This window comes from Myxocyprinus asiaticus, chromosome 50 (assembly GCF_019703515.2).
Source record: "Myxocyprinus asiaticus isolate MX2 ecotype Aquarium Trade chromosome 50, UBuf_Myxa_2, whole genome shotgun sequence".
Classification (NCBI taxonomy): Eukaryota; Metazoa; Chordata; class Actinopteri; order Cypriniformes; family Catostomidae; genus Myxocyprinus; species Myxocyprinus asiaticus.
Window position 1 is genome coordinate 7,961,964 of NC_059393.1, and position 12,889 is coordinate 7,974,852.

The following is a 12,889-nucleotide window of genomic DNA, read 5'->3' on the forward strand; positions in this document are numbered from 1 at the left end:
GTTTGGTGCTGGTCAAGCTGGTGGACCAGCATAGCCATGCTTTTCATCAGCATCATTTGATGAATTACTGCTGCTATGGCCGCTAGATATCATACACAAACATACCTTTAATTTCCACAAGCAGTAATGGCGCAACATTAACTGGGACTGGCAAATAGCGCTGACTTTTGTGAATAGGGATGGGAAACATAAGGAATTTAAAGGTGGTGCTGTATGTTTCGCGCTTTAGATTCAAAAGAACCAGCTCATAAAAGTTACTGAAGTCTCACTGAATAGTAGCATAGAAAACACTGTATTGTAGCACAGTGTTGCAACCATGTCAGCGGAAGAATGCACGTTCAAAAACCGTTAATGGACCCAAAGTTATGAACATAATTCGATTCCGGTATTTGTTTGGAAATGGAATCGTTTCTGAATGAGAATCGGTTCTCAGTTCCCAAACCTAATTATGAATAAGATACAATCTTTATATAAGAATATAAAAATAAATAAGAAAAATGTGCAAGGCACTCGATCTCCAAAAGTCCACAAAATTACTTTATTGGCCCACAAACATTAACAAGCCAACGAGTATCAGCAGACTACCTGCCTTCATCAGAGCATATGAAAAACAAACACCAGTATAATATTTAAGTGATCCCCAATATGTCAGCAGCCTATGAACTTTAATCAGTAATCAACCTTTCAATTTAATCAAATTAAGTTTATTGGCTACTGCGATATAGGGAATCACTTAAACACAATGCTGTTGTGTGTTGTTCCTATGACCTGACAGCTTTTTTTATATGCCATACACTAACAGAATACTATAGTCAAATTCTGAGATATCAAGCAGGAATACCTCACATCCAACTTTGAATAGAACGCAGAATGAGTGTGACCATTTGCAAATGCCCCCATGGATGTAATATTACATAATGTCTGAGCAAAATGGGAATATATATATACACAGTAAGTAATTGCGTAAATAATGCATTATCTCTATAGGCATTATGATGAAAATGGTCTCTTTAGCTATGAAATTGGACAATCTGACAATCTTATCTTCATTATACCAATAATGTCGCCTATGACTGTGCTTTTCTGTACAAGAAGCACTGCAGAATAGTGTTGGTACTAAAATGAATCCACACTTCAGTAGCCAAAGTGCACATTACGAGTCTCAATATCAAACTAATAAGTGTAATTATGATATTTTGACATATGATATTTTCCTTATGGACCTCTACATTTCTTATTTTAACACTGAAATAACCTGATCTTGTGTATATAGTTTAATTGATACCTCTAGTCACCATCTAAAATCTGCAGCAATTCATTAAATGGCACCTAACTTATGAAGAATCAGTGTTGAGACAACACTGATTCAGTGTCTTTTCTATAGTAAATGTAGTCATGGGAGGAAAATGCCCTTCATTGATGTGAACTGTGTGGTGCATTAGCAGGCTGTAGGGTTAGCATCACATTCTACATGCCCATTGCATCACAAAGACCCATTCACACAGCACTAGCGTGAATAGCTGTTTTTCAATGGCATACCAGACTCTCGGGGGGGCGGCCTTTTTTGGAGAACATCCATGAGTTACCAACTTCTGCTGCCTCGGGAATGTAAAACTCCCATTCTTTTGACAGATCTACTCTTTTAGATTGACAATTAGTCAGCCTGTTCTGAAGTTTTTAATTCTGTAGCTCTTGAATATAATGTTTAAGACTAAAACGGTCCCTAGCCCTTAGACTTGCAAACACAACAAGTTAGATAGTGGTCAATTAATGTTGAATTTATGAAAATAAATTGCTTCTGTATTCTCAAATACTAATCAATTTAGTGATGACACAGATTGTGACATAAAAATCGTCAAACTGTCTCTTTGCTGGCCATTTCAAATACAGTACAGTATGTGCTAATCTGTACATTTTTATTTAAAAAAATCATAAGCAAATATAAACTTTGTTAATTTATTTATTTGATTTGATTATTTGTTAACCCAACTGATCTGTAAAATGCATGGTGTGATGGTAGTGACAGCTGAGAACAGTGATATTCTATTATCAGGGTCCGAAATGGGTGACTCGGGGCAAAAATACCACTAAGAGTTACACAAATTCCCCCTGAAATTCAAAATATAAGGGCAATAAAATGCCCATGTAATGAATTCCTCTATTTATGCATACTTAACCATGTTATTGTATAAAGTGCATGTTGATGTTAATTAAATTTATGGGTGAGAGGTTACAAATTCTCAATTTAGTTATTCAGTTTATGACAATTTATGTTAACTGATTCATAAAATTAAAAATTTTACGTAAAAGGATGACAGTGTGTGTGTGTGTGTGTGTGTGTGTGTGTGTGTGTGTGTGTGTATGTGTGTGTATACAAACAGTAGGGCTGCACAATTAATCGAAAAACGAATCGCGATTACAATTACGGCTGCCATGATAATGTAATCGTGAAAACTGACGTTCAATTTAAGTCTGCTCCTGTTGCATCAATGGTTTCTATTTACAACATGTTTTTGCAGCGGTTAAGTATTCTAACCAATTACTAACATGTCCGTTGAGCAATGAAACGGCAATGGCCAACCAGAGCCGCTTAAATTAGTCCTCCGTCCTATCAGTGATGGCAACTGATCCTAATGCGCAAGTTTTAAAACGTCTGAATGCCCAGATACTTGCTTTATGTTCCACCTCTGCTCGCGGTGGCACACGAAAATTAATACTGAAGAAACACCACCTGACACTCGAAAAGAAGCTGTCGAACAAGAGCGAAAAACACTCTGGAATTATTTTGGATGCATTGCATATTGCACAGCTCGCTTTGAAAGTAGATGTTAAATACACTGCAGATAAGCAACACGACAAAATTAAAACACTCCCGTTCTAATCAAGGCATAGATGCGGAGTAAATAATTGAATTATCATGCTGATTAGACATCTTTGTTTTTAATGAGAGCATTTGCGAGAGTGCAGAACTCTGTGAGCTTGCATCGAAATGCAGGTCTCAAACAATGTAAACCTGCAGTGAGTGACAGCAGTCATTGTAATGGGAGAGTTTGTCGCGTTGCTCGATTTCTGTGTGCAATTTATTAAAAATGTTTGCCTTTTAAAGGTATAAAATGCACCTGAAAACCAGATATTTCCCCTTAATGGAAAGTAAATTTTATGCCTTATTTTTTCTTACTCTTATTTTTAAGGAATATATATATATATATATATATATATATACACACACACACACTGATCAGCCACAACATTAAATCCACTGACAGGTGAAGTGAATAACATTGATTATCTCCTTACAATGGCACCTGTCAATGGGTGGGATATACACTATATTGCCAAAAGTATTCGCTCACCCATCCAAATAATTGAATTCAGGTGTTCTAATCACTTCCATGGTCACAGGTGTATAAAATGAAGCACCTAGGCATGCAGACTGCTTCTACAAACATTTGTGAAAGAATGGGCCGCTCTCAGGAGCTCAGTGAATTCCAGTGTGGTACTGTGATAGGATGCCACCTGTGCAACAAGTCCAGTCGTGAAATTTCCTCGCTACTAAATATTCCACAGTCAACTGTCAGTGGTATTATAACCAAGTGGAAGCGATTGGGAATGACAGCAACTCAGCCACGAAGTGGTAGGCCACGTAAAATGACAGAGCGGGGTCAGCGTATTCTGAGGCGCATAGTGCGCAGAGGTCGCCAACTTTCTGCAGAGTCAATCGCTACAGACCTCCAAAGTTCATGTGGCCTTCAGATTAGCTCAAGAACAGTGCGTAGAGAGCTTCATGGAATGGGTTTCCATGGCCAAGCAGCTGCATCCAAGCCATACATCACCAAGTGCAATGCAAAGCGTCGGATGCAGTGGTGTAAAGCACGCCGCCACTGGACTCTAGAGCAGTGGTGACGCGTTCTCTGGAGTGACGAATCACGCTTCTCCATCTGGCAATCTGATGGACAAGTCTGGGTTTGGCGGTTGCCAGGAGAACGGTACTTGTCTGACTGCATTGTGCCAACTGTGAAGTTTGGTGGAGGGGGGATTATGGTGTGGGGTTGTTTTTCAGGAGCTGGGCTTGGCCCCTTAGTTCCAGTGAAAGGAACTCTGAATGCTTCAGCATACCAAGAGATTTTGGACAATTCCATGCTCCCAACTTTGTGGGAACAGTTTGGGGATGGCCCCTTCCTGTTCCAACATGACTGCACATCAGTGCACAAATCAAGGTCCATAAAGACATGGATGAGCGAGTTTGGTGTGGAAGAACTTGACTGGCCTGCACAGAGTCCTGACCTCAACCCGATAGAGCACCTTTGGGATGAATTAGAGCGAAGACTGCGAGCCAGGCCTTCTCGTCCAACATCAGTGTCTGACCTCACAAATGCGCTTCTGGAAGAATGGTCAAAAATTCCCATAAACACATTCCTAAACCTTGTGGAAAGCCTTCCCAGAAGAGTTGAAGCTGTTATAGCTGCAAAGGGTGGGCCGACGTCATATTAAACCCTATGGATTAAGAATGGGATGTCACTTAAGTTCATATGCGTCTAAAGGCAGATGAGCGAATACTTTTGGCAATATAGTGTATTAGGCAGCAAGTGAACAGTCAGTTCTTGAATTTCATGTGTTGGAAGCAGTGACTTTGACAAGGGTCAAATTGTGATGGCTAGACAACTGGGTCAGAGAATCTCCAAAATAGCAGGTCTTGTGGGGTGTTCCCGGTATGCAGTGGTTAGTGCCTACCAAAAGTGGTCCAAGGAAGTACAACCGGTGATCCGGCAACAGGGTCATGGGCCCCCAAGGCTCATTGATGCATGTGGTGAGTGAAGGCTAGCCCGTCTGGTCCTTTCCCACAGAAGAGCTACTGTAGCACAAAATGCTGAACAAACTTAATGCTGGCCATGATAGAAAGGTGTCAGAACACACAGTGCATCGCAGCTTGCTGCGTAAGGGGCAGCGTAGCTGCAGACCAGTCAGAGTGACCATGCTGACCCCTGTCCACCGCCGAAAGTGCATACAATGGGCACGTGAGTGTCACAACAGGACCATGGAGCAATGAAAAAAGGTGGCCTGGTCTGATGAATCATGTTTTCTTTTAGATCATGTGGACGGCTGGGTGCTGGTGTGTTGTTTACCTGTGGTAGAGATGGCAGCAGGATGCACCATGGGAAGAAGGCAGGCCAGCGAAACCTTGGGTCCTGGCATTCATGTGGATTTTACTTTGACACGTACCACCTACCTAAAGATTGTTGCAGACCACGTATGTACACCCCTTCGTGGCAATGATATTCCCTGATGGCAGTGATCTCTTTCAGCAAGATTCAGCAAGACAATGCACCCTGCCACATTGCAAAATTCAGGAATGGTTTGAGGAACATGACAAAGAGTTCTAAGTGTTGACTTGGCCTCCAAATTCCCCAGATCTCAATCCGATTGAGCATCTATGGGACGTGCTGGACCAACAAGTCCGATCAATGGATGCCTCACCTCGTAACTTACAGGACTTAAAGGTGCCAGATACCACAGGACCAGAGTATGTGAGCAGAGAGGAGTGGAAGCGGAGCGAGGAGTGGAGCGGCATGATTTTGCCTGGAGCGAGGAGCGAGTTTTTTTTAAAAAATCGGAGCACCATTGTTTTCTCTCGCTCCAAGAGTGCTCCACTAATGCTCCATCACAGGCACATCACCTGTTAATGGCCCATAATGCAGATATTCACCACGTTTTAAGCAGTGTTAAACACTATAGGCATGAAGGAAAGATGGAATTTCTGATATAACCTTAAAGAATGTGATTTAAAAAAAAAATTAGCAGCCTCCTATTTATGTATACTTAATATTCGACCTCCAGCACGAAGGTTACTTTCGCTTTCTGTGTTCACGTTCCCTATTGACTTAAGCTTGTGGTAAAGCTTGACTTAACTACATGCTCGTGTCTCATTTCTTTATTCCTACATCAACTGGCGTATATTGAGAACATGAGTGGGGAGGTGATTACCACGATCAAAAAGTTGTGAAATCCAAAAAGATGTGTCCAGAAAACACAATGATAATCCGTCCACATGTGGAGAGAAAATATTACATATAATACATATACAGGCCTATATCTCTCTCCCCTATTAAATATTTTGAATAATCATATCATCATTCTAATCTAATGCATCACAATCTTAACTGTAGGCTATTATGTCCAGCATTAAATAGAACTGAACTTTTAACGACCTAAAACACCAACTGAACTAATCAATATGTTAATATTGCATAGATTGACTTTAATCGATTGCCATCTAAATTTACTTTAGTGCTGTATACATTTGCAGATGAAGAAGTTCAGCAAATGCAAACAGAGAGAGGTAGATTTAAAATCTTAAATTTTTTTAAAAGCTAGTATTTCTAAAAGTGAACTGCATTAGACATATAGTTTTGATAGTCTTATCTAGTTTTGATTAAAAAAAGTGTAGAACATTCTGAGAATGTAATTTTTTCATTCACAGAATTATAGGGCAAGGTTCATTAAAAGAAGTGCAATAACAGAAAATAATAGGCAATAATATATAGGCCTAATAATGTGTTTTTTTGGGGGGGTAATTTATTAATCTGATTTAATTTCACGTTTTGTTTTCACTCTGGTGATTTTTTTTTTCTTTTGGTATTTCATATTTTTAATTAATTTTTTCTAGTCTAGTAATTTATTTTATTGATCAAACCCAGAGAATGCTGCCGACATGTTTCAAAAGTAAGCTATGAAAATAATTTAATTTAGTCTTGGGTTAATGTTAGTGTTCCAATAAAGCACAGTGTAGCTCTTCTTCTAGTATTGTGTATTTACTTTTCATTTAATAAATCTTCTGCATAGAAGGTTGTGATATTTAAAAGCATACTGAAATAACTTTACAGTGGAGAGGTAGTTAGGTGCTACTTTTGCCATGGAGCGAACACGGAGCGGGGTTTCTCTAATCCAAGAGTGCGGAGCGAGCGAGGAATGGGAAATGGACAACCCGGAGTGAAGCTGGAGCGGAGTGATTAAAGAATGCTTTGAGCGCAGAGGGGAAATTGTTAACGCTCCACTCCACTCACATACTCTGCACAGGACACCTTCAGAGGTCTTGTTGAGTCCCTGCCTCGACAGGTCAGAGCTGTTTTGGGGGCACGAGGGTGACCTACACGATATTAGGCAGGTGGTTTTAATGTTGTGGCTGATCGGTGTATGTATATATATATATATACACACACACACACTTTTTTTATTATTACATTCTAGCCAAAAAAAAATTTTTTAAAAATCCCTAATTTGAGAATCACCCATATATGAGTAATTACAGTTTGTGCCAACTAAAAACCCTTGTTGACAATGCTATGGAATTTGCTCAAACCACTAAATTCAAACAGCCAAAAAATGACATATCTAAACCTAAAAGCCAGTAAATGCCAGTAAAGGCTGCCATTTTATATGTGACTCATGAGCACAGGAAGTGAACCATTTGGACAGAGTCAAGTAACAAAATAATGCATCTAATTAATCCGCATTTTACCCAAGACCAATGTGACAGCTAGATTGTAGATGACCAATCATCCACCACCCCAAGTGCCTAGTCCCCCTGAAAACAGTGACTCATCAGGCCATAATTAGATATATAATTCAAATTCCCCATTTTCTACAACAGCCTTTCTCTTTCTTTTGAAGATGTATTGTACTAATGACCTGCTTCTGGAAGAACATGGATCTTGTCTGACTCTGTCAAGCACAATGGGGGTGGTGTGAGGACTGCACTGGCATTTTAAGCATTGATGTGATTGTTTTGTGCAGATACACAGTTCTGATTTGTTTTGGATGCTCATATTGAGTCCCAATGAAATGATAAAGATGTGGATGACAACGAGTGCAAGACAGTCGTGATTTGTTTTATTTAATAATGTCCGATTTTGCCCTCCATACACCTGTTGGAAACGCACTGCTCTCGGCGCCCTCTGTCGGACAAGTCCAGTACTACAACATCAGCAGTGTGTAGCCTACAACTGTAACATCATGTTAGTATTCAACAGTCGTGCAGACAGATTTGCATCACGAATTCAATAGATTTTACGGTAATATACCCGTAAAAGAATTGCTTAATATTGTTAAACAAGTTGCAAATACCTACCTACCATTTGCATAAAACACTTACATTTTATGCGTGTTTTATAGCCATTATAATGTCATGTAGTTTCAGATGACAGCATCAGATGTCCTTTGCCTTCTTCGATCCTTCCAATGATATATTTGCCATATGAAACATACATAAAATCAGTTGTAGGGCTGATAAGTGTAGCTTACTGTGTACATGCACGCCAATAACAAAAATAAAAAACAATATTTTTCAACTCACCCACTCCAATCTTCTCGTCCTCGGTCGGTGTCCACATGATCCCGGTAAAATCACCAAGATATCTGAAGAGTTTCGGTTAAATGGCATGTACGATGGCACATTAAAGTTGAAGCAGACGTGTTTATTTCATTAAACAAACGAAGGTCCGTGCGTCTGAATCCTCCGGTATGGATGCAGCGGCGGCAGCATCTGAGGATGGAGACGATCATTTATTTATTTCAATGGCTCGGTCTGTCCGTGATTTAAGGCGGAAAACAGCGCGAGGACGAACTAATCTCGAGCGTTGTGCGAGTCAAGTGCGCGCGTTATGTTTTTGGAGTCGTAGTCGATACAATTTTCCGTTATTTTGCGATGTTCTGTACAGTGTTGACGGGAGACGCTTCAGCGCCGGTGCTGCGCCATATGCATCTTTCCGTCCGTCCGCCGTCACATGACGCAGATTGTAGCTGTTTAACGGGACACGCGCTTTTCCGTTTTTAGTCCGCAGCGCACGAGAGAGCGCGCGCTGGTTTATTGATTCATGTTGGAGTGTTTTCACTGGTCGATATTAAAAACATTTGTCGTTCACACTTCACTTTAGGTTTAAATACCGAGTCCAAGTAATTAAAATGAACAATGTGTACCACAAAAATGTACCATGGCACTTTTTTAGTCGAAATGTCAGAGATAATACATTCATATGGGGTCTCCTTTTAACAGTGTAAGGGGCTGTTCACAGCAAACACGTAGCTATTTGCGCAAAAAAAAGAAGAAAAAAAAGAAAGGTGTCTCGAGACGCGTTTTTAACGGTTTTATTAAAGTAATATTCCGGGTTCGTTACAAGTGAAGCTAAATCGACAGCATTTCTGGCATAATATTGTTGATTGCCTCAAAAATTTATTTAGACTTATCCATCCTCTTCTTTAAAAAAAAAAAAAAAGCAAGAGGTACGGTGAGGCACATGTGGCCAATTTTTGGAGGGCTTAAAGGCAGAAATTTGAAGTTTACAGTTGTTTTTATTTTTTATTTATTTTATTTTTTAAAAAGCACTTGCATCTTGTGTATTATCTGAGCTGTGTTTAAATCGTCATTGTGCAAACGTTTTAGGGTTTGTTGACTTACATCGTCATGGCAACGAAGTAGTAAAAATGGATATGACTACACAGAAAATGTTAGTAGGCTAAGTGATTGTATCACACTAAAATCATGTTAACACAGGTATTGTTTATGTGTTGTGTGGCTATACTTGAGTATTTTACCGTGTAGGCTTTATTGGCCCCATTCACTTCCATTGAAGTGTCTCACTGTAACCCAGATTTGATTTTATTATTTGTATTTATTTAATTTAAGAAAAGGAGGCACGAGTAGAATTTGTGGTAATCGATATTATGCCTAAAATACTGTCGACTTGCATTGAACCAGGAAAAATCCTTTAACTTTTTTTTTTTTTAGACACGGCGTCTGGACGCAAAAACATGTTTAGCGTGAACGGCCCCTTTCAGTCTGCCATTTGATTAGGCTATTATTTTTTCTTTTATTGTATTTTTTCATGATAGATAAGTAATCACAGTTTTATTGTAGTACATTTTTTCAATAGGCAATGCCAATGGCTGATATCAATATAAGCTAAGCTCTAATACAATTTAATAAGAGCAAATGTAAAAATTCTAAATTCAACGTGCATTTTACACAACAGACTAGCCTAACCAGTAAGAATATCTGAACATAAAAAAAAAATGTGTTAAAAATCCATTGACAAAGATGTCGATTTTGTATACTGTAGGCTATGATGCAAAGGATAACTGAGGGGCAGTTCACACCGAACGCGTCCAAGAGACAGCGTCTAAAAAACGTGACGCTTGCAAAAAAATGCGTCAAGCACTGTTAAATGGCCAAGCATTCAATAAACTCTTAGTAGTAGCCTAACTATCTTCAAGGAAACAATAATTAGGCTACTATTCGTTTTTGTAAGGGTGACACGTTTGATGTATTATTTCTGGTGGATTCTTGGATAAGACCATCTCATTCCATGTCAAATAGGCCTATGTGGGTTATCCAGCCATCTGCCAAAACGGTTATAATTTCTAATCTGACTATAATTATCTGGGCATAATTGTGTTGCCAGGCCATATTGTCTTTTTGCGGATTTCATGCATGGACTGCTCTTGTTTACAATAAGTTATTTTATAGCTACTGTACTTGCTGACCAAAATGTATGATAACTGCTCAAGAGCTCAACAGTTATACATTAAAGAATACTGTAAGTCCTCAGTGGTTACATATGTTTCTTTTCTTTTTTAAAAGCAACTGAAGGCACCTTCACTTGGATAGCACAAGGGGAATCAGGTACCAGGGGGTGGGGAGGTCACCCACATTGCCTTTCCCATCTCATTTGCCCAAGCATTCATTTAGAATGTCCATTAGTAGAGTGTGTGTGACTGTGTGTATGTGTACTGTCATATGGATCAGTTGAGAACTGAGAGATGGCTATTAGAAGGGTGTCATCTTCAATCACATGCAATCTGTGCTGTCTGCCTCCATATTATTCTGTAGGGTCCAGAAGTCTGAGACCAATAGTGAAAATAATTTAAAATATTTGAATTAATCCACTTTTTCCCCCATAATAAATTATGATATCAGCTTAACCGTTTGAGTGAAATTGAACTGAAAAATTAACATGAATTTCAGAGTTTGTCCACCTTTTGTTTTAATGGCATAATTATGGTGCCTTAATCCTGCCACAGAATATAAAATGTAAAAAAAAGTAATTCTAATTTTATATTTCACAATTTCATTTTTTTCTTGCAATTGTGACTATCGCAATTTTGACTTTATTTCTCGTGATTGCCACTTTATTTCTTGCAATTTTTACTTTATTTCTCATAATTGTAACTTTATTTCTCGCAATTGTTACTTTATTTCTCGTGATTGCCACTTTATTTCTTGCAATTTTTACTTTATTTCTCATAATTGTAACTTTATTTCTCGTAATTGTGACAGTTTATCGCAATTTCGATTTTATCTCTCAAAATATTGACTATTTCTCACAATTTAAAAAAAAATTGTACAATTGTTACTTTATATTATGCAATTGTGACATTTTTTTCACAATTGCCACTTGATTTCTCACAATTTTGACTATTTTTCATAATTTAGAATTTATTCCTTGCAATTTCTGCTTTATTCTCACAATTGCGTATGTATTTCTTGCAATTGCGACTTTGTGATAACTGTGACTTTATTTACCACAATTTCTACTTTATTTCTCACAATTTCGAGTTTTATTTCTCGCAATTTCAATTTTTTTCTCTCAACTGCAACTTTATTTCTTGCTATTTTGATTTTAAATCTCTTTAAATCTGTTACATATCTTGACATCTTTCTTAGAATTGCGAATTATAAAGTCACAATTATGAGATATAAAGTCAGAACTACCTCTTTTATTTATTTATTTTATTCTGTGGCATGAGCCATCTTCTGTACATTATGCTCTGAAACCATAAGTTTAAACTCGCTTTTGGTGTCACTCTGGACTTTTCTCCCATAAACTGGAGCTCACAAATGCCCATACGTTCAACAACACTTCCAGCTTTGGCCACTGGGGGCAGTGATTAGAATTTCGGGAAGAACTTTCAGCCTGGTCTCATGAAATTACGTGAGCATGGCAACATTTTTGCAAAACTGAAATTATATGCTTCATTACACGTTTGGCTGCAGTTTTCAAGTGAAATGTCCAGCGGGGGGTGCCAAAACCAAGCGAAATGTGGTTGTAATCAGACTAGGTTTTTAAGGTGAATTCTAGGTGGAGGTTTTAAGAAGTAAAAAGTACCTCCCTAACCTAAAACTTTATCCTAAACCTAACCAATAGTGTCTGAAAAGACAAATGAGAGTTTAACAAAACGGACATCCTTACCCTTGACCAGCACCTAACCCTAACCGATAGTGTTTTAAAATTCAAATTTGAAATTTAAAAAAGAAAACACATTAACTGAAGCAGCTACGTCATTTTGTGTTGTATCTATGTCACTTTCAATTTTGTGCATCTTGACTGGACTTGAACCATAGTCATTGAGCTCATAGTCCAATGCTCTATCAGGTGAGCTACCAAGCAAGCTAATGACACAGGAATGAGTGTATATATGTTGGTGGGTCTGTAATATAAGTTTTAAGTTTTTCAAATCATGGGCTAATGTTAAAGTGTTTTGATATCATAACATAGCGGGGGATGAGTAATAGAGAAAATCAAAATCAGCAATTGTACTCGTGATTTGTGTGACAATGATTAAACCACACAGTTGTTGTAGCACCTGTAGTGTTCATTTCACCAGGAAACTGCAGCAAAACATACAAGTCAGTTTGCAAAAATGTATATAGTGTAATGTTCATTCTAGACCAGGTTGGAACTTTCGACCTACTGTCGCCGAATTCACAGTGAGTTTAGTGTAACGTGGGCAGCTGATAGATAGCTGTGCAATGTGTATAAACCTCACTCTCCTGACCTCAAGAGGTGCACTAGCGACTGATGCTAAAGGCTGTAGCCTTTAGCTTCCTTGTTAGCGC

At 38.5% G+C, this 12,889-nt stretch overlaps 1 protein-coding gene across 12 annotated transcripts in view; it reads right to left on the bottom strand.

Annotated features, from left to right (window-relative positions):
* The window catches only part of LOC127438663 (dedicator of cytokinesis protein 3-like), a 260,066-nt gene extending 251,341 nt beyond the window's left edge, over positions 1-8,725 (bottom strand). For 5 of the 12 annotated variants that reach the window (XM_051694390.1, XM_051694385.1, XM_051694384.1 and 2 more), the window contains exon 1: positions 8,351-8,722. In XM_051694390.1, the coding sequence (XP_051550350.1) occupies positions 8,351-8,387 (37 nt within the window). In that variant the 5' untranslated portion in view covers positions 8,388-8,722. Of the gene's footprint in view, positions 1-8,350 lie in introns of all 12 variants that reach the window. The other 7 variants (XM_051694391.1, XM_051694388.1, XM_051694387.1 and 4 more) reach the window with 4 other exon arrangements.
* Positions 8,726-12,889: the final 4,164 nt, after the last annotated feature.